Here is a 27,196-nt window from a genome sequence, read left to right as displayed (position 1 = left end):
TAGGCGACCCCTGTGAAAGGGTCGTTTGACCGCCAAAGGGGTCACGACCCACAGGTTGAGAACCGCTGCCCTAGAGGATGCTGGCTACCTGCTTTTTGTTCTCCACTGAGAGGAAAAGGAGAAATGGGTTTCAAAAACAACATGAAGGCCTTAGCTGGTTTGGCTCAGTGGCTAGAGCGTCAGCCCGCAGACTGAAGGGTCCTGGGTCTGACTCCAGTCAAGGGCACCTACCTTGGTTGCAGGCTTGATCCCTGGCCCTGGTCGGAGGGCATGCAGGAGGCAACTAGCTGATGTGTCTCTCTCACATCAATGTTTCTCTCTCTCTCCTCCTCCCTTCCATTCTCTCTAATGGAAAAATATCCTCGGAACAAAAACCCACCAAACAAAAAAACAAAAACAAGAAAAAACAGCATGAAGAATTTAGGTGAGGCAGAGGTGAGAACCTTCTTTAATCTGAACAAAATATTCTGCCCAGATTAAGAGAGCAACATTTAGATGGTCACTTATCTAGGATTGAGCTGAGATCGAGAAATCGAGGGCTCTGTCTCAAGCTTAGGTGTTTATAATCGTGGCCATCTGGCTGCCACTGTGCTGCCCACTTGTGAGTGGCAGTGACGATGCTGCAGGGAAAGCTTGCGCAGGGGGTGGCTGACAGGGGGAGTTAAAAAAAGCCCCAATAGCAAATGGCCTTAAAGCCATGCATCACTTGCTGATGGAGTTAGGTCTGAAGAGAAGGAGAGTAGTAGCTGTCGGTTCTATGAGAACATCACACTGGTCCACAGACAGAGCTGCTGGCCTCACGGGAGGCCTGTGTATTTCCATGAAGGCACCGTGGCCAGTTGCAGTGCAAGCATGCCAAGTCACCAGGGAAAGCCGGGCTCTGCTTGGGGAAGCCAGAACTTCAGCCCATCTTAAAGGTGAACACAGCACGAAACCAATACCGAGTAACTTTTGGAATGCTCAACTTGTTTCCAGTAATCCTTTCAACTATTGTGTGCAAAATCAGTAGAAAGAATATTCTAATTTCTTCAAAGACTATGAAGTCTATGGTATTGGTTGGTTGCATGAATGCAGATGCACACAGAAAGCACCTGGTGTTTAGAAAAATATCTGGATGAAAAGGAAAGTTTTGTCATCTTCCATTCATCAAAGCCAATTTTACCATTACTAAGAGTGTTTAGGTGATCAACAACATTTCCCCCCGTAGTCAAGTAGAGACCTCAGATCAGTCTGCATGTGAGATTTTTTTTTTTTTTAAATCCTGAGCACTATTAAAGGTGAGTTAAGGCTCTGGCGGAAATCTAAAGAGCATCCGTAAATCTGAGCACTGCTCAGCTTTTGAATTGCTTTTCTTCTTCTCAGTTCTTTTAAATGGTTTTCTATGGCAGGAACATTTTTCTTAATTAGTCACAGCTAATTAGTGTTCTGGCATAGACAAGTAATCAGAAATGTCAGAGCTGCAACGCTACATCTCCCTAATCCTTTGATAATAATTTAGCCTCCTGGGAGGGCCCCAAGCTGCGGTAAGTAGTGACTGACAATAAGGCAAAATTAGGTGGGCAGCAGACCATTAGGATAGAAAAATAAAAAGCACTACCCAATCCTGCTGAGCACCATCAGGCAACTAACTGCACTGCCAGATGAGGTGCCTGTTTAAGCCTGTGTTGTTAATTAGCTGATGCTACCAGGCCTGCCACATATGTCCAGGTGCCTCATGCAAGGTTGTGAATTTCTGGGAATGAGCCAAATGACAATTGTGTCCCATGATCACATTTCAAGAATATAAGTAAGGAGGCCACATATTTCTTGAAGATTATTTTGAACTATCAAAGAAACAAGATCAACAAGCTACCATGCGTTTTCTTTGAGGCAATTAGGCACGCTTCTCTCAAGTTTCTCAGGTTTTCATTCACCCACAGCTTAGATTCAAACGGGGGCCTCTGGCCGCTCGGAGCCCCGCCTGGGCTTGCCAAAGCTGTTTTTGGCACAAACCACACATCAAAATAGACCCCTTAAAAAAATAAATTCTTACACTTACAAATAATAACATGAAAATAAGGGTTATTAACCAAAATGACCCAGACGGCTGTAATGTGAGAGCAGAGGCTTAAAAAGGAAACAAACTTTGAGGGGAAAAAAAAGGTAAAGAGCAAACTCCGCATGGCATTTACTGAGGCAGGTAAGACAATACACAGAGCAAGTGTGACTATGACTATCTTAAAAAAGGCCAAACCACTTCAATGCAAGCCCAGATGCTGTAGGTAAAACAGTGCAGGAATATATACAATTAAGAACACACACACACACACACCCCGGAAAACAATGTGCTAAAGCAGCTCAACCACACAGTGTTAACACACGTGACTGCAAAATGAATGAAACGCTGCTCAGAGAACACAGATATCAAACACTCAGTCAAACTTTGTATCTGCCTTTAGTACACAACGAGGCACCAGGGAACACAACATTACCTGTTTAGAAATAAATGATCTCAAATAGCCTCGAGTACATCACTGACCTTACATCATCCATCTCTTTCTAGTGATAGAAAAGAAATAGAATTCTTATGCCATGTGACCGGAATGAATGTGCAATTTTGAGTGTTGATAGGAGAATCATGGTTGGGCATAACGGAGCCACAGTTAATGTTTCATATTTGAATCTTTTTTTATATACACACAAAGCCAAAAAAGAACATACTCTGTAGTGGAAATCTACACACATTTATGCAGTCTACAGAAAAACTTTCCAGCTACTTGAGAGGGAAAGGTCACTGAAAAGAGGAACACTGTTATTTTTAAATCGACATTCACATATAAGAGAATAGATCTCTACTATCATCAAATTTACGACATGTAAGAAGGCGAAAAAGTCTTTAGACTTAGTGGGGTCTGGCCTGCCTTCCTAATAGAGAGGCTAATTATATACACAAAGAAATTCACCCAAGAATATGACTGAAAAAGTAGATGGTCAGTGGTAAACACACCCTCTGAGGGAGTTATGGAAAGAAAGTTTAACTAGCAGTCATTCTTACCCAGGCTCTGGTGACTTCCACTATTCTTGGGAAATCAACATGACAATAAACCGAATTTTTAAATAACTTAAGGATAGTAATATTGATCTTACTGAGGATGAAAATACATTCTCAAATCAAAAATTTGGGCATTAGTGTGAAATGCTAAACTCAGAAATTCTGAGCATTTCCCCCCTTTCTTATTTGGAGTAGGTGCCAAATTGGTTTTTTTTGAGAAGCACACTTACCTGTAATAGTTGTTCCCCCCCCCCCTTCTTTTCCTTTTCATTGCATTGAATCATAAAATGGCTACTGAACTCATCAATATAGTTGAGGTCAATTTTACTTAAATGTTTAATTTAGAGTTTCTTTACTGAAAAGAATTTTTTTTCAAGGAAACTTCTGAGAAATTAATCCTTATCAAACACTTTGGATGAATGTAGCTGATTAACTACCATTTAAAGAATTACTTTCAATTTTAGAAGACACTGCAACAGTATTTTTTAAAAAAATGTCATTGAGATGAAACTCCTCAATAATTAAATGTTTAATCAGTTTATAACACAAGAGAATGTTTCATTTGCATGATTTGCCAATTAAGTACTGCACCCTGATGTGTCTTCAGCAACATGAGCGCTAAATGAAATTGTTTCAAAGGGACTCACGGTGGACAATGCCCAATCAATTGGCAGAGGTTTAGAGGGGCAGGTTGGTGCACTTTGGCCAACCCCTCAGTGTTGTAATGTTCTTGGCCATCAGGAAATGACCTCAGAGGGCGCTCTTGCAGCAATTCCTCTAGATGTCAATTCTGACATGTAAAACATCACCACTTTCCAACCAGAGACCCAAGGCCCTCCAGGAATGTTACCAGTGTCTCTCCTGACACATGGGCACCTGTGGCTGGCACTGTGTGTCCTGAAACCTGAGAGTGTGGGAAGCAACATCATAGTAGACATTAAGGATGGAGTTTAAGAATTAGAAAATCTTTGTCCTATGTTTATATTGGGATTAGATGAGTTGTAGATGGTTTTGATTTGATAAAAATTTTAAAAAGACTACGTTAGACCCTTGGTTTTGTGGACCTCCATGTAATGGACAAAATTTTCGGTCCATATGTCACATGTGAAAATGAACACTCTGTTAATTTTAAAATGCTTTTAACAAAGATTTGCTTATAATTAAATTAATGGTGTCCTGACTTGCTGGTTTGATTCCCGGTCAGGACATGTGCCTTGGTTGCAGCTTCATCCCCGGTTAGGGGTGTGCATGAAGCAGCAGATCTATGTTTTGCTCTTACATCCATGTTTCTCTCTCCCTGTCCCTTCCTCTCTCTCAAAAAATTAATTTAAACAATCTTTTTTTAAAATGGAGAGGCTGATTCACAGTCTTACTTAAAAATAAATTAACAGGTTTATTAATTCACTGTTATGTTAACAAATTTTAGTAAATAGGCCATATGTTGGAAAAAACACTGTAGTAATCGCCCTAGCTGGTTTGGCTCAGTGGCAAGAGCATTGGCCTGAGGACTAAGGGTCCTGGGTTTGATTCTGGTCAAGGGCACATGTCTGGGTTGCTGGCTTGATCTCCAGTAGGGGGCGTGCAGGAGGCAGCCGATCAATGATGTCTCTTTCATCATTGATGTTTCTATCTCTCTCGCCCTCTCCCTTCCTCTCTGAAATAAATAAAAATACATTTTACAAAAGATTCCATTACTTTATAACAAAACAAAACAAAAAAAACCACTGTAGTCTACATATTTAAATCCAAGAGTCACCATTCATAAACAAAGTTCACAAATGATTATCACGTGATCACACGCATTGCATGCTTGGGGTGATTGCTGCTGTTGTCGCGTGGCATGACTTTCTGAAGCAGTTTTCACACCTGCGGCCAATGTTCCCACGTGCGCTAAGCCTCACCCCAGCCCATGCACTTGGTGACTCGCTGAGACTGGCGAATGCACCTGAGAATATTACAACACTGAGCGGTTGACTAAAGTGCCCCAAACCTGCCCCTCTGACCTGTGCACATTTACTATATCTATTCAGTATAAATTTAACATCACAGTAACGCATATAGAAAACTCTTCTGTGAAATAAACCCTTCATACTTAATTTTAATTACACAAATGTGTCAACATAAGTAAAAACAGGTAAATGAATCAACTTGTCAATATTTAACATATGCATTCAGAAAACCTACTTTTACTATATAATGGGCTTTCGATTTTATATTAAAAGGAAAAAAAGGATACGGGGTAAGAGAGATCGCCTACAAAGTGGAACAATCTTATGGTGAGTCCATTCTCTCTCCCACTACAGGAAAACTTCCTTAAAGATTTCTCTTACCCAGATACATTTTTTAAATTGAAAAAGTAAATTTAGCATGTAGATTTTAAACTTACCATAGTATGTGCACCAGTGATTACTAGAGAGGCAGAGACAGCCTCTGTTTAAAATATTCTGGTCACTCAGAAACACTTACCGTGAATACAGAATATGTGAGTTCCAACTCTTTTCCAAATCTGGGATTCAGACCATGGTGGCATATACATAGAATGTCAGATGGCACAGATTTTTTTTTATATATAGAATCTCTTTTCTACTTTCTTATCCACTGCATTTGCTCTTGTTTCTTGTGTGGGATACCCTGCTTTCACCTGGTCATCACAGAAAATCTCAAGAATTGCTACTCTGGGCCGGTGGCTCAGTTGGTTGAGAGCCCTCACATACTGCAAAAGGTTGTGGGTTCCATTCCAATCACAGGAGGCAACCGATCGATGTTTCTCTCTCACCTCAATGCTTTTCAATGCTTCTCTCTCTCTCTCTCTCTCTCTCTCTCTCTCTCTCTCTCTCTCTCTCTCTCTCAAATATATCCTCATGAAAGAATTAAAAAAATCCAAAAAATAAAATAAAAACAACTGCTAATCTTAGGGGGGAAGGATTGGCATGCAAACAACACATCAATGTTAGCCATTTCTAAAATTAGAGCTAATTTAATTTAGATGGTTTAAAATCTGGAAGCGATTTCAGAAATCATCTGGGATTCTAGACCAACTTTTTCAGTTCATGTGCACTAACTATACTCAGCCTTACACAGGTGACATAACTTCTTAAAACTCAGACAATTAATGGCACAACTGTGGCTGAAATTCAGGTTTCTGTATTTCTGGTCTAACCCTCTTCCACAAAACGCTGACCATTTCAAATTTTGCAAGTAATGAATTATGGTAGAGATAGCATGGACTTTGAAACTAGAGACACAAGGTTTCAAAGTCTGATTCAACACTTACGTCACTTATCTTCTCTGAATGGGAGATTCCTTAGATGGAAAACGAGGATAAAATGGAGGTGATGGCATAGAGCCTATAGGTTAGAAATGATACTATAGGTAAAGCACCCCGCACATGTACCAGGAGGTACCCCAGGAATAGTAGTGGTGATAGCTAAGGCTATTATTACTTTTTGATAATTTGAAAAGATTAGGGACGAACCTAATTGAAGTTGGTTCCTTCTATTAACAGCATAGGGCTGCCATAAATTATTTATATATTTTTGAAGTCATTTGTTTTAAGCAAAAGTGTTTTATAAGTTTAACCACTTATGGAGTGTAGTAGAATGTCTTGATATTTGTCCTATTATTAACTTTAAAAATATATAATTTATTGATTTTTTTTTTTTTACAGAGAGGAAGGGAGAGGGTGTTAGAAACATCAATGAGAGAGAAACACCGATCAGCTGCCTCCTGCACACCCCCCACTGGGGATGTGCCTGCAACCAAGGTACATCCCCTTGACCGGAATCGAACCTGGGACCCTTCAGTCCGCAGGCTGCGCTCTATCCACTGAGCCAAACCAGTTAGGGCATATTATTAAATTTTTTTTGATCTTCAAAGGATACTATTAGTTTTAACATCTCAGGATTTGGTGTGTGTGTGTGTGCATGTGGGTGTGCGTGCACGCGTGCACGTGCACACGTGGGTGTGTTAAGAGGATTAATTTCCTTTTGTACTCAGAAGGTGCTTTAATTAGAATATAAAAAGTTTGTCATGATGCCTGAATAAAATTGTTCTCTTCAATCTTTTATCTGTAATAGACTAATGTTGCTAACAGTATTTACAGGGTCATTATTTTCAACTGTTTCTTAACACTGAACAATATTATTTTAAGCTCCAGCCACGTGGATTTCCAATAATTATATAATGTTTCTCAGTAATGATCTGTTGCTTAAGATACACATTTTACACTACCTTTCAACACATACTTGATAACCTCTCATTTACTAACTGCAATTGAGGCAAATTCAGTCTTGGCTAATTAGGGGCTCTTAGTACCCCCTTATACATGTTATTCTTGATGACATACCAATAGATTTAGAGTCTACTTTATTTTTTAATTATAATAATAAAAATGTGAAACTTAAAAATATTAGAACGTTTAAGGACATTTAACTATTTTACAAATAACAAGTCCAATGTTCTACGGGGTGTTTGCAAAATGGCAGAACCTTCCCAACCCAAACCAGAATGATTGCTTGTCAAGGGCTCCTTTCAGAAGCAAACCCACAGCCAGGTCAGGTGTTTAGGCACTGAAAGGAAACCATCTACAGCTGGGACAAGTAAATAGCACATCGTTTTAATGTTGGCTTTCTTGCGTCCACTTTAGTTAGTTTCATTTGTTATTGTTAACACAGTCTCAAAAGAAGTTTGGCGAATAAAGTGGAATTGAAGTGGGGAATATCATTATAGAGGAAGAATTCTACCTCTATAAAGTTATGAAGTGATAGCAAGCTTTGCAATAAATAGGTCACCAAGACAACAAATTGAAGATGCTAAGAACACACACACACACACACACACACACACACACACACGCCTACAATGGCCTATTTCCAGGATGACTCTACCCTTCTTCACCACAGACTATGTGCTTTAGCTAGACTAAAGGAACATAAAGGGAATAACAGTAATTCAACTTTCCTCTTCTGTTTCACATTTTTGAAAATTACCACATAAGCAAAAAAAAAAAAAAAAAAAAAAAAAAAAAAAGTAAGAGAACTAGGAAGTGAAGCATATGCTTGTAAATTCAAAGCAAGACCAAATGGAAGCAGAAGTTGCTAATATGGTTTCAGAATTTTGTAAAAGAGCCAGCTGGATGGATGACAATTTTTCTACCCCTGCAGGGCATCAAAGCTTTTAGGAAATCATTCTTTTCACACATATTAACACTTAGCTTATTAAAACAGATGATACTTTTATTGTAAAACAGCCTGGGTACAGGCTAGACACATAAAGCATGAAAGAGAAGACTCGTTGTGACCACCCAATCTGACAAACAGAGACCCTGACAGGGCAGAACAGGGCGGGGACGATGACGTAGCAGGACCTTCTGTAAGTGCCACAGCTGACGTGTCACCATGAAGCCCGTGAATTGCTGTTATGAAAACATTTGCCGTAGCTCGCATAATTAAATGAAACTGCCAGAAAAGCATTTCTAAAATGCAGAGATGTACATAAATAAATACAATTCAAAGAGAATCTTACGTTTCAGAATCAGCCTTGTGGCAAACAGACAGTTATGTCACAAGCAAAGTAGCATTTCCTTTGGACTGACTGTGAATAATTACAGATGAATGACAACATTGTTACTGAAATGGACTGCTCTCTTAGTCTCCTTTACAGATATTCAAGAAATAGCTCCAGGATCATGAGATTTAAAGTCCCAGTCCCCTCCCTAGTTGGTTTGGCTCAGTGGATAGAGTGTAGGCCTGCGGGCTGAAGGGTCTCTGGTTTGATGCTGGTCAAGGGCACATGCCCAAGTTGCAGGCTTGATCCCCAGTAGGGGGCGTGCAGGAGGCAGCCAATCAATGATTCTCTTTCATCATTGATGTTTCTATCTCTCTCTCCCTCTCCTTTCCTCTCTGAAATCAATAACAGTATATTAAAAAAAAAAAAAAAATCCCAATCCCCCATTTCTAGGAGCTGTTGTGCGTCAGTGAAGACCTTCCTGCTGACAAAGCTGCACTATTATACCCGTTAGCACACATCAGCACTGTACGTCAAGGTCAAAACGTTCAACAACAGCAGCGGCAGGTATCTGCCTTCACTGCAGCTTATTTCTTTGTTTGACTGAAGAGTATTTCACTGACTTAAAAGAACTTTTAGGGCAGGCCACATCCATTACAATCGGATCCTGTTTATGGAGCGCTGCAGAGGCCAGTGAAACGACGCTGGACACAGTGGTGAACTGATGATCATCTCGCTTGTTAAAATTCACTTCAGAAGGGTTTTGAGACTCTCATTCTAACAGTGACAGTTTTCATGTGCAAAGAGAAGCCAATTAAGGTTTCCATCAGCAAAGAATTAAAACTATCAATGATATTAGCTGCATGGAAGAAAAAGGATCAAAAAAGGAGAGTCTCGCCCAGCCAGCATGGCTCAGTGGTTGAGCATTGACCTATGAACCAGGAGGTCACAGAACCAGGAGGTCACAGTTTGATTCCTGGTCAGGGCATATGCCCAGGTTGCAGGCTTGATCCCCAGTGTGGGGTGTGCAGGAGGCAGTCGATCAATGATTCTCTTTCATCATTGATGTTTCTATCTCTCTCCCTCTCCCTTCCTCTCTGAAATCATTAATATATATATATATATATATATATATATCTGCTTTGCCAACACATCAAAAGGCAACTTTCCCCTTCAGAGCATCTGTAATGCCAGCACACCTTGCAGAGTAGTTACTTACATCAAACAACTTTTCTATATACATTTCTTCATTGACCTTTTCTCGAAGAATATCCTGATTCTGCCGAACAAACATAATATAGGTGTCTGCCAGATCCATTCCTGGTTTCTGTGGTGAGGGAAAAGCATGGCAAAGAAAATAATATCAGACCTCGATTGCAAAAATATTTAATCACAACTCTGGAAATCACTCACTAATCATTTCAAAAACTGCTCCAGAAAAATATGCTCAAGCCCAAATGAACAGTGACCACCTTCAGTAAACTCCATAATTAAAGTAAATAAAAGTTTGTCACTGATGTCTAGAACTTGAGGTTGTAGTTATTCATCATTACTAAAATGATGAGAAATATGTGGTTGTACACTAGATATACATTTTTAAAACGTCTATCTTGAGTCTTTGGTGAGAACATCATCCAGTACATCAAAAAGGCTGGGGGTTTGATTCCCTGTCAGGGCACATACCTAGGTTGTGGGTTCTATCCCCAGCCAGGCACATATGGGAGGAAACCGACCAATGTTTATTGCTTCTCTCTCTCTCTCTCTCTCTCTCTCTCTCTCTCTCTCCTTAAAAGGCTATCTTAAAAGGTCAATATGCCAAGCAGGACAAATGAATAACTTTTTCAAAAAATTCCCACATGCAATCATTTCTTAATTTCATATACAATTTGCTTTCCATCATCTATAGGAGATTTACCCACATCTATTAAAAATAAATATGTTAGCTTTCCTTGGTTGCCTTCCTCAATCACTATGGGTACTTAAGGAATACAAAGTAAATTTCCTTACTAACCTGAATAAAACCTTACTAGGAAGATACTGGGCAAAAAACATTTAATGTATTCAAAATGAAACATAAAGCAAAATTTTGAGTTTATCTATTGCTTCTATTCATTTACATTTATCAACACTATCTCAAGGTTTTATTTTATTTTAGAAATTTGATAAGAGTATTGATAAAGATCCAAAGGTGTGGATTAGATAACTTTCCAAAGTTATCCAACATTTGGTGTTAGAGGAGATAGGACAGTTAATATGATTCCTTCTTGCTATAAAATCAGTACGAGGAAGGGACAAAACCTGAAGGCCCCTCAAGAGTTTTCCTTCTAGGCTTCAGTTCTTCCTTGAGTTTCACATAGCTGAACAGTTAATAAAAATGTTTATTTGTATAATCCACCCCTGGGGTTGAGTCATAATCTATATTGATTTACTGATTCAATTAGAATATGGCATTAGTAATAACAAAATTATAGAATTAATGCCAAATAAGTTAGTCTTGCATCATTTCATATCCACAGAATGCACTTATCTATAATAATAAAAGTGTAATATGCTAATTAGACCTTCCAGATGAAGCCAGGGCTGCAAGGGAAGCCCGGGTCCCTGGTGCCAGAGGAAAGCTGGTGCTGGCAGCCAGGGGAAGGAAGGCCTACTCTTGCATGAATTTTGTGCATCGGGCCTCTAGTGACCTCTATAAACAAACTCATTTTGCAAAAGTAAGTACTGCAAGGAAAGTAGGTGAGAGAAGAAATAGATGATTTAACTATTAAGTAATATTTAATAAGGTTTTAACTTATTAAACATTAATAGTTAAATGAGGCACATGCTGTGGGAAAACAACTCAAGGTGTACATCTGAGTGATGTTAGGATGGTTGGTAGTGCCTTCTCCTTAAATGAAGGAAAGTTCTTATCACTTAATTTTTTTTTTTTGGGGGGGGGAGCATATATTATATACAATGATAAAATTCCCTCTCTCTTAACCAGGGCACATTACAGGCAATGAGCATATCTCATTAATAAAATTTTGATTTTTTGGTAACAAAGTTATTTCTTGGTAATGAGCATCACAAGTTTTTACTGCTTTTCTATTTAGCCTGAAGGGAAATATACACCACACAAATTCAAGGATCCATTCAAACATAACCCTGATATAATAACATTAGTTTTCAGTTATAATTTGAAACAGCTATATAAATGTCTTTCCTTCAATAGCTTCTATTGGCAATGTAGGTAATATATTCCAAGCATATTGGCGGCAAGTTACCAAATTCATTCCTTCTCTATTTTCCTGCATAATTCTCATAAGCAATGTTTAAAAGTTGAAATAACTACAAGGACAATCAAGCAAAACCTAGGTTGCTTTCTTCTGTGGAGTGCAGGTGTTTATATATCAGTTTTTCCAATGAAGAGGCAGGGTGATTCGTAGAAAGATTACTGACTACCAATAAATATGTGAGGACAAATTATCCATAAGTGTTTCTGTCCATGCCCTCAAACTTTGTCAAGATACCAAAAAGGAGAAAATTCAGAACACACCCCCCTGTAGAATGAAAATGAGATGAGAACAATTTTCTATACATAATAACACATTAGCTCAGTGTTGGAGTTGGAGGCAGGTGCCGCGAACAAAATGCTGTGCTGGATATGACACTGAGGGGGCTGGGCACAGCCCCAAAAGTAGCAGTTTAAGAATATATACACACAGGAAGCTTGCCTTCTCCACCATTTCCCCCCACCAACCCCATTTTCATTTCTATCTTTCAAAGGAAGAGTATGCTTGGAAGTTGAACCTAGTCAACCACTTGACCATCAGGCTCACTGGAAACTAAGTCATAGCCATGAGGACTGGAGAATAATGGCTTTAAACACTGGCCATAGACTCTAAGGTATTTTTTATCTCCTTGATCACTTTCAAGATAACATTAGACAGTATGAAACACTGTCCAGGAAGAGTTTATCTTCTATCATCTAAAACTAACCATTTATAGCTTAGGCCCAAGAGAAAATGTAATGCTGTTCTCGTTGGCAAACCCCAGGCATGTAATACAGACATCTGTGAGCTGAGAAAATTCTACGACTTTCTAAGGAAATGAGAATCTCTGGTTGAGAGTGTGAGGTAAAGCTAACTTAAAAGTTTATTTCAACAAAGTAAGTGTTTCTGTGTTTTTCTTTCTGAAATTACATTTTCTCCCCTTTTGGCAAATTAAGATCAACTTGCCTGGAAAACAAACCTAGAATTCTTACAGTCCTCATTAGCATTATTATTTTTTTCTTTCTCTTTGAGCTGTTTACCTAGTCTTGAAACTTTGACATATGGGAATTTCACACCTAGTGAATATATTTTCATGTGGCTTGTGGCATGAGATATATTCATTAAAAGAATACATACAAGTAAGAGTAGCTGCAACAGCTGGTGACATTTGCCAATTAGAATTATAGTTCTTTAAAACACTTTCTCCTTCCTTTGCTGTATGAAGGGTAATTATTGCTGATAAACTGCTGAAAAGATGTAATTTTCCTTTTAAACAGTTTCTACTTATAGGACAAATGTGTTTGGATAGAAGACATTATCGCTGGTTCAGCGGCTCCTTCGTGCAAAGACCGTTTTATGGCAGCAAGATTTACATACTTTGGAAGTCACTGCATCTAATTCCATAATTACATGCTATCTTGTTAGGAAATGAAGTTGAGTTGAAAAACAACAACAACAACAACCTGAACACATTCCGTTAAGTTTTTGTCTTTTTGGGTGTAAATGAAAAGAAAGCACAGGACAACATCGCGGAGACAGAATATCGCTACAAATTCTGGCGCCAGTGGCTGCCCACCAAACTTGCCCACCGACCTTAGCGAAGGAGCAGCTGTGAAACGTGAACGGCTGTGCATGTGGATGAGTTTGTATCAAGAAGGTTTTATTCTAGAGAGCTATGTTTAGGAATCCTTTCTATATTGGCAATTAAATTATAGTTTTCCTAATGAAGATGAGGAAATCACCATTAAAAGCCACCCAGCAAGCACACTCGGTACTAAATACCACTTAGAGAGAGTAAATGCTTTTTTCACGCTCCCATTTGAACCTCTGAGAGCCCACAAATCACTATGCATTAACCTTCCCACCTAATAAACATTAGGGCAGTCACTTCTAAATCAAATAGGAGTCCCTAAGTTACTTCTAATTTGATTCAGAAAACAGAATTTGCCTAACAAAACTGCACTAAAAGGGCACACACACACACACACACACACACACACACACACCAACTAGAAAAATTCCCCATGAGCACAAAGGAATCAATACATAGTGAAGGAAATGAAGGGTGGCGAGGCGAGTTCCTCTGACTGCTACAAAAGTAATAGAATGCGCCGGTGACTGAAGGAGTGTAAGTAGGGGTGCAGACACCAGCAACTTTTTTTTCAACTGTTAATCACTAGCTCACCTAGTGCGGTGAACATGCTGTTTTAAAAAAGGGGGGAAAAAATCCTTGTTAATTATATGCTGTAAATGCTCTTGCTTCCTGCTGCTACACCTAATCCCACAGGTGCAAGTCTGAGCTCCCCCCATTCCCCGGTAGGTGGGTGCAACACTGCCAGTCATTCCTCACAGCAACAGACTTAAATACAGAAGCAGTCGCTTAACCTTCCACGGGAGGTTAACGATACACTGTGCAAACACTGTCATGGTGTCTATTTAACAAGGAGGCACATTTTTAAAATATACTATTCTAGTCTCAAAGATTAACTAGAAGCTACCGTATGATCTACTTAAATGAAAAGTGCACTTCTCACAACTTAGAAAAGCTTGCCTTGAAAAACCAATGGAGAGTGAAACTGTGATATCCTGATTTAGGATAATCTGCCTGCTTTGGAAAGAAAATACTATTACCCTTCGGAAAAAAAAAAAAAACTTGCAAGATTTCAAACATCCGCATGTCTTCTCAAGTTGAAATTGTCATAGGAACAAGTTATATGTCAGTCTAGCATTTTAGATTCAGAAAGTCTATAACTGATCATCAGGAACATGGGACCTAGTGCTACAAACACATAACCTATTCTAGGTCTTGCTAAAAATAATATATTTTTTTCTTTTGCTAATATATCCTTTATTACTTTGACATTCATGCAAGAATATCTATCTATATATTTTTTAAATATATTTCTTTATTGATTTCAGAGAGGAACGGAGAGGGAGAGAGAGATAGAAACATCAACGATGAGAGAGAATCATTGATCAGCTGCCTCTTGCACGCCCCCTATTGGGGATCGAACCCACAACCCGAGCATGTGCTCTTGGCCGGAATTGAACCTGGGACCCTTCAGTCTGCAGGCTGACGCTCTATTCACTGAGCCAAACTGGCTACGTCAATATCTATATTTTTATACATGAGTAAAACTGCTTTTAAGGTTAAGCTTTTCAAAAGCATTTGGAGCAGTTTAAATAAATTATATGTTCTCAAATACTTAAAATTAATAGGTGGTTTTGAGTATAGCTATGAGGATTATGTTGTAAAAGTATATATATTTTATGTTTGCTACAAAGTTGAAAATTATATTGTATTCATACAGAACAGCAAAAGGAAATACACAGAATTGAAACCTTCAGCTAGATTTATGCCAATTTACATATTACAAAAGAAATAATTCACAAAAGGGGTGAGGGGAGAAGGGAAGAAATGTAAACAATTCACAAGAAAACTTCACAAGGATATAATGTTTTCAAGATTATTTAATAGTAGTTTATTTTTTTAAACAATTAATTAAAAAATTCTCATTATTCTCTAGAAAGATCCCAAACTATTATTTCGAGTAGTGAAGCAGCCATGAAGTCACCTTTCTCTTTGTTAAATTCAAAGTATTTAAAATTCCTTTAATTAACATTATGATGCATTTTGTTTCCAAATTGTGAAGAAAATTCTGAATTAAAGACACTGGCATCCAGATCCGTTTGAAAACATCTTTTAGACAGGGAGCACGTAACGTGTGTGTTTTGAATTTGTCCATTTCGTTCAGTCTCACATTTTCAAAGGAGAGGAGTTCCATTACTCCAGAGTTCTTGGTCTGGATAAGGATCTTCTGTGAATATAGTCAGTAAAAAGCAGATTCCTACCATAATGCCATCTATAAGAGTACCTGAAGTCAGAGTCTGCTATAATGCTCCTATAACTTAGGTAGTCATATTGAATTCATTCTTTTTTTTTTTAATTAAATCTTTATTGTTCAGATTATTACATTTGTTCCTCTTTTCCCCCCCATAACTCCCCTCCTCCCAGTTCCCGCCCCACCCTCTGCCCTCACTCCCCACCCACTGTCCTCATCCATAGGTGCACGATTTTTGTCCAGTCTCTTCCCGTATCTCCCACACCCCTTTCTCCCCGCAAGAATAGTCAGTCCATTCCCTTTCTATGTCCTTGATTCTATTATGATCACCAGATTATTTGTTCACTTGATTCTTAGATTCACTTGTTGATAGATGCATGTTTGTTGTTCATAATTTGTATCTTTACTTTTTCTTCTTCTTCCTCTTCTTAAAGGATACCTTTCAGCATTTCATATAATACTGGTTTGGTGGTGATGAACTCCTTTAGCTTTTCCTTATCTGTGAAGCTCTTTATCTGACCTTCAATTCTGAATGATAGCTTTGCTGGATAAAGTAATCTTGGTTGTAGGTTCTTGGTATTCATCACTTTGAATATTTCTTGCCATTCCCTTCTGGCCTGCAAAATTTCTGTTGAGAAATCAGCTGACAGTCGTATGGGTATTCCCTTGTAGGTAACTGAGTTTCTTTCTCTTGCTGCTTTTAGGATTTTATCTTTGTCTTTTGCTCTTGGCATTTTAATTATGATGTGTCTTGGTGTGGTCCTCTTTGGATTCCTTTTGTTTGGGGTTCTCTGCGCTTCCTGGACCTGTAAGTCTATTTCTTTCACCAGGTGGGAGAAGTTTTCTGTCATTATTTCTTCAAATAGGGTTTCAATATCTTGGTCTCTCTCATCTTCTGGCACCCCTATAATTCTGATGTTGGTACGCTTGAAGCTGTCCCAGAGGCTCCTTACACTATCTTCGTATTTTCGGATTCTTTTTTCATTTTGCTTTTCCAGTTGGATGTTTTTTGCTTCTTCGCATTTCAAATCTTTGCCTTGATTCTTGCGCTCCTCTGGTCTGCTGTTGGGAGTCTGTATAGTATTCTTTATTTCAGTCAGTGTATGCTTAATTTCTAGTTGGTTCTTTATCATAACATCGAGGGTCTCATTAGATTTCTTGTAGATCTCATTAAGTTTATCGGCAGCTTCTAGACAGTTCTTGAGAGACCTTAAAAGTGTGGTTCTGAACTCTATATCTTCCATTGACAATTTTGTCCTGTTTCTTTGTCTCTGCATTTTTTTTATGCTTTCTTGGTGCACCCCCTAGTGGTCTTTGTGCGCAGTCTTGTAGTTAAGCCTTGATTGTTGTAGTTAATACTGGGGGGATTTGACCTCCAGGCCAACTGGCTGTGAGAGTCAGCTGTGTCTGCAGTGGGAAAACTTCTGTCCTCTGGGGAGGTGCTAATCTAGCCTTTGCCTGAGGCTATCTGGCAAATGGCTCTGTGGAGGGCTTGGGCAGGGCGGGTGGCACAGGATCAAACAGGGCGGGCGGAGCGAGCAGTTATGGCTGCTCTCAGTCCCGTCCCCAGAGGCTTTGCCTCACAGAGTCCCAGCAACTGCTGCAAACCTCGGAGAGAAAGCTGCCTTCGAGTTCCGACCAAAGCCAGACAGTCCCACTTCTCCCGTTTGAGTCTGGGTCCCTAGAGACTCGCCCGGATCTGGAGCTCAGAGTCTGAAACTCCCTCCCGTTTTCCAACTGCGCCCTCCGCCGCCAGCCCGCTCCGCGCGCACTCCGCACCTGAGTATTTCACTTCAGCACTGTGCCTCCTCTGAGTCTGGGTATGATATTCTCTTTCCTCCTAGTTGTAGAATTTCCACTCAGCCAGCCTTCCTGTGGTTCTGGATGATGTCCGTTCCGTCTTTTAGGTGTACCCTTGAATTGGTTGTTCGAGGCAGCAATCTCCGGCGTTAACCTATGCCACCATCTTGGTTCCCTGAATTCATTCTTAACGTTCACATGAACATTTCACACAATTTCTTCTAAGCAGTGAGGTAGTTTATGCATTCATAGGAGGTTATTATAAATATTAAAAGGAATACTGCCCTAGCTCATATGGCTCAGTTGGCTGAGTGTTGTCCTGTGCACCAAATGACTGCCAGTTTGATTCATGGTCAGGGCATATGCCTGGGTTTCAGGTTCAATCCCTGATGGGGGGCAGCCAATAGATGGTTGCTCCCACATCGATGTTTCTCTCTCTCCCCCTCTCTTCCTCTCTCTCTAAGAATCAATAAAAAATCTTAAAAAAAGGAATTCTGAATGATAGTTTAAGATATTAGCCTCCAACACTTAAGGAAAAGAGGCAGGTTGATTTTCAACTGAGATTTAGGGGTTCAATTTTGATCTTTCTGTGCCTTGGCCATTTGAGACTATGAGCATTTAGTATCTCTTTTGCTATTTCTGATATATAGCAAGAATAACTAACATTTCAGATTTAGAGAAATAGCTACTGATACAAGAGAACCAGACAAGGGGCATGCTAATATGTGTATCACATACTAGCTTTATCCTATTGTTTTCATGAGTGATGGTTATATCAAAGACGAAGGTACTGAATCTACCAGCTTATACTAGTGTTCACTAACCTTTCTGCCATCTATCTACAGTTGTTATAGTGTCAACTACAAAACTGCACTGAGGCTCCGAAGTGAAACTGAAATGCTGTGGGTATTCTTTCATTTGGCTTTGAAAATGTATATTGACTGGACTGACTGCGTCCCAATTTGGAACCTTTCAGCTTTTGGCTTCAGGAAGACCCGAGGATGCGAGAATGTTGGGTTCCAGGGGTAGCCTATGGATTGAACTTATGTGAGAGAGACGAGCCAAACATACAAAACAAAAAGGAGTAAGTGAGAGAAGCAAAAGGCTCATGTAGGAAGCACAGTGCACACCTCCCCCACTCCTATGACGGCGAGGCCCTTCCTCCGGGCCTGGTGTACACCACTCCCTCTCCAGGCGCATGTCCCAGGGGGCAGGTGCTCCTTTCCCTGGGTTCTGCCTGCCTCACATTCTGACGTAAGACACTGAGTATTCGAGTGGCCTTATGTAAGTAATAAACAATATCAGAAGCAAGAAAGCAAAGAAAGTAGGGAAAACACTACTGTGATGAACTGGCCAATTGTGCCTTTCAAAGTCACCCTTAATATATGCAAGGCGCTTAATCTAAAATAAAAGGAATTAAATAAAAAACCCAATCTAACATTTTTTACTCTGTGGAAGGAAAAGAATGTTTCTTTTGGAAAATGCTCATGTTCTGGAGAAGGGAAACTGCAGAGAAATGCATGGGAGCAAGAAGCACCACGCCAGCTAGGAGCGACGCCAGCCCCACTTACTGTCAGTGCTTTTCGTTTACAAAGCGCTATCGTGTTAACACCCACACCGAATCCCCCTAAGAACCCCGCGAGGGGGACAGCGCAGGGACTAGACTTGTGCTCACTGCGCAAATGGGAAAAGGGAAGCCCGTGGGGCAGAGGGCAAGCAGGGGGCAGAGGTGGAACTTCAACTCAGATCCTGGACTCCACATCACACCTGTACTGTCCATTACTGACTTTTTAGAGAGAGAGGAAGGGAGAGGGATAGAGAGAGAGAAACATCAGCTGCCTCCTGCATGTCCCCCACAGGGGATCACGTGCCCTGACCAGGAATGGAACCAGTGGCCTTTTGGTTCCTGGGTTGATGCTCAGCCACTGAATTACACCAGCTGGGGTGTGTGTGTGTGTGTGTGTGTGTGTGTGTGTGTGTGTGTGTGTACGGGCGTGCGCGCGTGCTTTAAGTACTTTCATAATTTCTGTCACCATAAGATGCTCCAAGCTTACCTTGTATAATTCCTGTCCCTGTCCTGGTAGCAACCATTTCTAAAAGGAGTCCTGGATCATTTTACTGGGGATTAGAGAGTAAGATTTGGGCACTAGGTGTGCTTGTTGCTACTGGGGTATCATTGCTTCTAGTCTTTCTCACTAACAAAAACCAAGGGAATAGATGTGTATGTACTCAACAATAGGAAAGCAACCCATGCATATACATATATCTAAAATTATTTCTATATGTAACTGGCTCTACCTATATTAAGCTAAAGCCAAGTTCACACTAATGTCTCCAACTCTAATTCATCAGCACAGGGATCATTCTAGCCTCCACTTGCTTGTCTCCAGCCTCTCATTTCAACAGTGAGAAACTCGGCTCCCACCAACCACCATCCCTTTACTTAATTGTTCAGTTCCAGTGTCCATGTGTAATGGTTTCTGAATTGTTAACCCGTGGGAAAACACTTTATCAGCTAGAGTATAGTGCTTATGCACAATTCCCTTTTCCTTTATTTTTACAGATTCCACTCATTTCTAGTTACTCAGATCAAAACCTTTTCCTCCATCTTTCTCAGTGACGTCATTCAACACATTTGCAATAGAGTTAGTTAGCTTATTTTATCACTGTCTCTTTTCCATCCTGGGATCCCAGGATATCCTAATTGAATTTTTAAATTTGCATATATTGAGGTCTAACCTTTGTGCCGTACAAGTAGGTGCTGACAAATGTATAATGTCATAGATCTTTGGACTAGTTTCACTGCTCCAAAAAGTTCCCTGGGCTTCACCTCTTCCACCCTCCCTGACCTTGAAGTTATGGCAACCATGAATCTGTTTATACTAGTAATCTTTACAGTTTAACCTTTACTAGGATGTGATATAAATGGAATTGTACAGTGTGCAGCGTTCTCTGGCTTCTTTCACTTAGCAACATGCCATTAAGATTCATCCAGGTCTTCTCCTGGCCTGGTAGCTATTTTTTCTCTCTCTGCCGAATTAGTATTCCAATGGTATGAGTATGCCATTTCTTATGTAACCATTCAGCTACTGAAGGACATTTTGGTTGCTTCTAATTTTTGCTGATTATTAATGAGGCTGCTATGAACATCTGTGTGCAGGTTTTGGTGTGGACACTTTAAAAACTCACTCAGATAAACACCTAAGAGCAGAGCGCAAGTGTCAAGCTGCACAGTAAGACTGGTTAGCTGTACAAGAAACTACCAGTCTCCCAAAGTGCCTGCATCATTTTGCATTTCCACCAGCAATAAACGAGAGTCCCTGTTGTTCTGCATCCTTGTCAACATTTTATGATTGCTAGTTTTAAAATTTTAACCATACCAACAGGTGTGTAGTGGTATCTGTTTTAATTTGCATTTCCCTACTAACAAGTGATGTTGAGCATCTTTTCATATGACAATTTGTTACCCATACTTCTTTGTTGCAGTGTCTGTTCCCAGATTTTGCCCATTTTTAATTGGTTGCTTGCTTTCTTATTGGTGAGTATGAACCATTCTTTGTATATTTTAGATCTAAGTCCTTCACCAAATATGTGTCTGTGGCTTTTCATTTTTTTCTTTTTTTAAAAAAAATATATTTTATTGATTTTTTACAGAGAGGAAGGGAGAGAGATAGAGAGTTAGAAACATCGATGAGAGAGAAACATCGATCAGCTGCCTCCTGCACATCCCCACTGGGGAAGTGCCCACAACCCAGGTACATGCCCTTGACCGGAATCGAACCTGGGACCTTTCAGTCTGCAGGCCGATGCTCTATCCACTGAGCCAAACCAGTTTCGGTGGCTTTTCATTTCTTAACAGTGCAGAACAATCAATTATTAAGTCCAACTTATGATTTTTTTTTTCATGGATTTTTTGGTGTTCTATCTAAAAAAAATCATCACCAAATCAAAGGCCACCCATATTTCCCTTATGTTTTCTTCTAGAAGTTTTGTAGTTTGCATTTTACAGGTAGGTTGCTGTTTTTAAATCAGATTTGAGTTAATGTTTGTGAAAGGTGAGCCAGTGTTCTTTTTTTCTCATAAGGTTCTCCTTAAAAGACTACTTCAGGGTGGCATAGTTCCTGGAGTTTTAGCATAAAAAACATTAACAGTCAACAGCCCTTCATAGCTTTTGAAGTTAATATTCAGAGGCATCAATAAGAGAGGTGTAATGTCCAGATTCAGGGAGAAGCTCTTTCCTTAGTAATCCGCCGTGGCCAGACCACATGTATAGTTCAGTAAGCTCTGCTAGGAGCAGGGAGGTGGCCAGTTTGATTTAACAGTGACATTGGTAAACTGGGATTCATCTAGAGCAATGGTTCTCAACCTTCCTAATGCTGAGACCCTTTAATACAGTTCCTCATGTTGTGGTGACCCCCAATTTCATTGTTACAAATTGAACATAATTATAGCATAGTGATTAATCACAAAAACAATATGTAATTATATGTGTTTTCCAATGGTCTTAGGCGACCCCTGTGAAAGGGTCGTTTGACCCCCAAAGGGGTCGTGACCCACAGGTTGAGAACTGCTGATCTAGAGAGTGACTCCCATGATGAGTACAACTGCTATAGCTGCATTCATGTTCTATCTATTTGTCTATCTCTTTCATCCCTAACACTGAACAGCTGTGGGCATTCTGAATGTCCAGGGCCCAGCACTTAGTACTTGCTCAATAAATATTTAATTAGTGAGTTCAGTGAAGAAGTTGAGGATGTTTAATGCAGAAAACAATAATTCCTCAGGTAATATATCCCTTTGAGTATCTCTTGGGAAGAGGAGGCATGATAATTATCATCAAATATTTGAAGGGCTGTCATACAAAAGAGGGATGAGAAGCAAGGCTGAAGTCAGAGAGCTACAGAATTTCAACTCATTATACATAAGAGGAGGCTGCCTTATGGTGAGTCTGCAATCACTTAAAACGTTTAAAAGCCTCAATGAATGTTTGTGAGGGACATCAGGGGAGGCGGTTTCTGCATTTAGAAGGAGAGTGAATGAACCACTTTGTGCAACTTTCAACTCTAGGGCAGCAGTTCTCAATCTGTGGGTCATGATCCCTTTGGCAGTCAAACGACCCTTTCACAGGGGTTGCCTAAGACCATCCTGCATATCAGATATTTACATTACAATTCATAACAGTAGCAACATTACAGTTATGAAGTAGCAACGAAAATAATTTTATGGTTGGGTCACAACATGAGGAACTGTATTTAAAGGGCGAGAAGGTTGAGAACCACTGTGGGGTCTAACTGATCTAGTAGAGAGTCAAATTAAGAATTTCAGAGCTCTAAGAACAGGAATAATTATGGTGTTCCATTCCATTAATAATTCAAAATAAAAACAAAATGATATTATAAAATGTGTTAGTAATTCCAATGAAGTTTGTATGTTCCAGTGATTACTTGTCTCTTTCTTTTTAAGATAAATATCGACTGTTTCTGTAATGCTTTCTTTCTCTCTTTTGTGATGCTGCTTTGCAGGACTCTACACAACTGATTATTTCTGCTTATTTGCCCAATAGTGATTTTCTGATTCGTGGTACAAGACAAGGAGTACACCACGACTTCTTTGGGAATCATTCATAAAACAGATCCCTGTTCCAAAGAAACCCCATGCAAAGGCAATAAAGCTGATGGTCTATTCATTTAAACTGTCCATTTATAAGAGCCACTAGAGACCCGATACATGAAATTCATGAAAGAGTAGGCCTTCCTTTCCCTGGCTGCTGGCACTGGCTTCCCTCTGGTACCCAGAACCCAGGCTTCCCTCACAGCCCTGGCTTTGTCCAGAAGGTAGTCTGGAAGGATGTCCGGTCTAATTAGGACATTACACTTTTATTATTATAGACTAGAGGAACCCGGGCTTCCCTCACAGCTCTGGCTTTGTCTGGAAGGTAGTCTGGAAGGACGTCTGGTCTAATTAGGACATTACACTTTTATTATTCTAGACTAGAGGCCCAGTGCACAAAATTCGTGCGTGGGTGGGGTCCCCCTCAGCCAAGCTTGCACCCTCTCTAATCCAGGACCCCTGGGGATTGGGCCTAATCCGGCAGTCGGAAATCCCTCTCACAATCCAGGACCACTGGCTCCTAACTGCTCACCTGCCTGCCTGCCTGATTGCCCCTAACTGCACCCCACCCTGCTGGCCTGGTCACCTCCAATTGCCTCCCCGCCAGACTAGTTGCCCCCAACTGCCCCCTCCCCCCCTGCTGGCCTGGTCGCCCCCAACTGCCCCCGCCCTGCTGGCCTGGTCACCCTAACTTCCCCCCCGCCTGCCTGGTCGCCCCCAACTGCTCCTCCTGCAAGCCTGGTCACACAATGCAGCCTGCTGTTTGGTCATTTGGTCGCCCCTCACTAACCCCCTGCTGGCCTGGTTGCCCCACGCAGCCTGTTTGGTCATCCGTTCAGTTGCAATGGTCACTTAGGCTTTTATATATATGGATAGCAGCAATAATAAATCTGGGGACCATCTAGTTCACAGTATAAAATGTTATGCATTTACAAGGCTTGTCAGTACTGAAACCACTAACATTCATAATGACAATCCAGAGAAGCGATTCTGCACAAGCAGTCTTACCCAAAGATGAGATTATTTATGTTCCATCTAGTTTTAATTTTAACTTTTTTTCATTTGTGCTCTGATTTTTGAAAATTGGCACATATGCCAAGATATATGATTACACAGAACATTTTATGCCTTGATCATATGTGGTAATAGGATTTAAGGCAAACATTAATTTTGTCATGATTAATAACTTAAAAATGCTGCACTAACTTGTTGACTGTATTTATCATGTGAATTCTTGTACTTGAGTTAGTTTCACAATCTCCTCTCATGGGATCTTAAGCTTTTAACAAATTTAGAGGTTACAATTATTTCTCAAGAATTCTGTGAAAAACTAAATATTAAAATGAATGAAAACTGACTTATAACACTTTTGTGTTTTGAAAATTAGTCCTCTTATGTAGCTGCTTCATCTTTATTGTTACTTTAACCCTACAAGAAACCTTTTGTTTATGGTTATCATGTGAAGGGGTGAGAGAGTGAGCATTTTTTCTATAAATAGTGTGAGGCATTGCTCTCCCAGCCCGGGGTGCTATTACTACCCTCTGCAACTGGGCTGACATGTTCTCATGATGAACTGACCTCCATAAGAGTTCCCAAGTTACAGCAGAAAAAGTACAGAGAAACCCTGCCAGGCCTTGTTACGAGGGCAAGCCCTTAAGAAAAATAAACTGCTCCCTGGGGGAATGGCACTGGTTTAAAGATTTGAAATAAACCCACAGTGAACCATGATTATTTTTTAAAAAATAATTACATACAGTTTTAAAAAGCAAATAAAAAATACTTACTGGAACATCAACATATTTTGCAGCCGCTTTCACCTTAAGTGGAAAAGAGATAATTATGAGAATTATATTCTTAGTTGTGAATAAGGGCTATGATGAGTCAAAAGACAGCAGAAAAGAACGCATGCAAATACTTACAGTGAATGACAGAATGGATGAAAAGAAAGTGCCTTCATCGTATCTCGACAGCTTAGACAACACCCCTTCCAACACTGAAATAAACTATAGACAGTTTACGGTGAGTATTTAGAAAATTTCTGTGCATACAAACTAGTAACAGAGCAAATGATTCTTGGGACAACTTCTGCCACAGGACAGAAATCCACAAAGTATAAACTGACAGCTGAGGGGCTGACTTGTAATATTTGCTCTTTCATTTTGAAGATGAATTCTAAGGTCCTTTTTATTTGCTGGAAATCACACAGACATTTTTAAAGATAGAAGAATAAAACATAATAAGAGTTTGGTCGCTACATGTGAACTAACTTAAACCTTTAGTAAATAACTTTAAATTTAAAATAATTTTCAACTTCACTATAGATGGTTAGAAGTCCTCATCACGATAAAAAATTATAACTCTGTATGAGCATGGATGTTAACTAGACTGTGATTTCACAATAGCTACAAGTATCAAATCAGGTTGTACACCTAAAACTACTATAAATCAATTATACTTCAATGAAAAACATATATAAATTATAAGTAATGATAGTCAAGCATAATCAAATTCCTTCTACCATATATCACTTGGCCATTCCGTAATGCTTTCTATGTATAGGAGAAGTTGAATAAAAAAAGAACAGATAATGATGTGTAACATTTGGGGCTCTTGTAACATTAAACTGAAATCTGACATTAGTTAATAAGCATTTAGCAAGCAGTTCTAATTGTATATATAAGGATGAACCCCACTTTCAAAAGCTTACAAAGAAGTTGGGGAGCTAATACAGATATACACACTACAGGCTACAATAGAAAGAACTTAGCTGGAGAAAATATATATATATATATATATATATATATATATATATATATATATATATATATATATATATGCTGATTCTGTCACTCACTACTCTGTGAGCTCAAGCCAACCATTGCACCAATGCCTTTCTCCATCAGTTAAATTGTGTGTGCATGTGTGTGTGAATGTGCGTGTGAGTGTGCATGTGTGTGTGTGTGTGTGTGTGTGGTTTGGGGAGTATATAAAATTAAAATTAGTTTCAAAAGGGTTTTACATTTCCAAAATTCTGTATTTCTATGACATGAAAGTTAAGACATGTATACTGTAACAGTTAAAATGTGGAGATGTCTTTCATTGAGTGTAAATGTTAAGATCTGGCATGAAGATAAATAAGAGATATAAACAAGGATCTACGGCCCTATCTCTTTCCTCTTTAGAACTAAAATAATATGTACTATTGACAAATTACACACTCCCAAAGGGAAAATACTGACAAGGTTTTTTAAACATGAAAAGGGAAATGAACAAAGGTTGGTTTTTGTTCACATAGCAGCTTCTTCAACAAAGTGATAATAGTTCGAGGGACACAGCTTATTAGTCTCTGGTGACTAGAGAGCTCGCTGAGAGCGCACAGGAGATAATCTTTTCTCCGTGGCTGGTCAATTACTGTAAAATAGTTTATGCAAAAGGAACAAAAACTTCCCTATAGGTTTCTCCATCACATCATGTGCGACATGATGTAAGAACACAGAAACAAAATCATGCAAACTGCCACCTGAACTTTATTTTTAAAGAATGAGGATTATGTAGAGCTGGCTAGTTATCCTAAGGGATACAAACAGCAAAAAACACAAAATTATAAATTGCTCACAACTAAAAGTCAATTTAGCACTTTCCTCCTGCCCATTAGGATTTCTTACCAATCACAGCTGGCTAACTCAACTTGATGTGGTTCGCAAAGACCCAGAAGACCAATACTCCAGGGCTATGTCAGACCAGGGGAAGGGAATTCCAAGCTTAATGGCCCTCTGTGGAAAATGCCTCGTCTCTTGTAACTCAAATCTTAAGAGCCAGTGTGTGCTGGGTGATCTCATTTGCCACAAGGAGAGAGACAATTGCTATGGTTACCAGCCAACCTGAACCGTGGAAGGCTCTGGCATAGCACCTGGTTCTCGGTGTTTTCAAGTGAGTCTATGTTTACACATGTGAGCATGCTGAGGGCCAAGGCAAGGCAGAGGCGAGAGCCCTGTGATTGTATTCAGAGGATCTGAATTCAATTTGAAGTTTTGCCACTCTCTGGCTATGAGACAGCAGTGTAGACATTTAGCTTCTGTGTATTTATCAGTAAAATGAAAAAAAAAATAACAGCTGTTCTGCCTGTTACAGGAATGGTATAAAGATCTGTGGAGATG

At 39.7% G+C, this 27,196-nt stretch overlaps 1 protein-coding gene across 19 annotated transcripts in view; it reads right to left on the bottom strand.

Annotated features, from left to right (window-relative positions):
• Positions 1–27,196, bottom strand: part of CADPS2 (calcium dependent secretion activator 2) — a 506,535-nt gene that overhangs the window by 16,215 nt on the left and 463,124 nt on the right. For all 19 annotated transcript variants that reach the window (XM_036328812.1, XM_036328815.1, XM_036328814.1 and 16 more), the window contains 3 exons: positions 24,959–25,042; positions 24,824–24,856; positions 9,756–9,863 (listed from right to left, as the gene is read on the bottom strand). In XM_036328812.1, the coding sequence (XP_036184705.1) occupies positions 9,756–9,863; positions 24,824–24,856; positions 24,959–25,042 (225 nt within the window). The remainder of the gene's footprint in view (positions 1–9,755; positions 9,864–24,823; positions 24,857–24,958; positions 25,043–27,196) is intronic.

The sequence above is a fragment of the Myotis myotis genome, unplaced genomic scaffold, assembly GCF_014108235.1.
Source record: "Myotis myotis isolate mMyoMyo1 unplaced genomic scaffold, mMyoMyo1.p scaffold_m19_p_11, whole genome shotgun sequence".
Classification (NCBI taxonomy): Eukaryota; Metazoa; Chordata; class Mammalia; order Chiroptera; family Vespertilionidae; genus Myotis; species Myotis myotis.
Note: the sequence above shows the minus strand (reverse complement) of the source record. Positions and strands in the feature narration are given on the sequence as shown.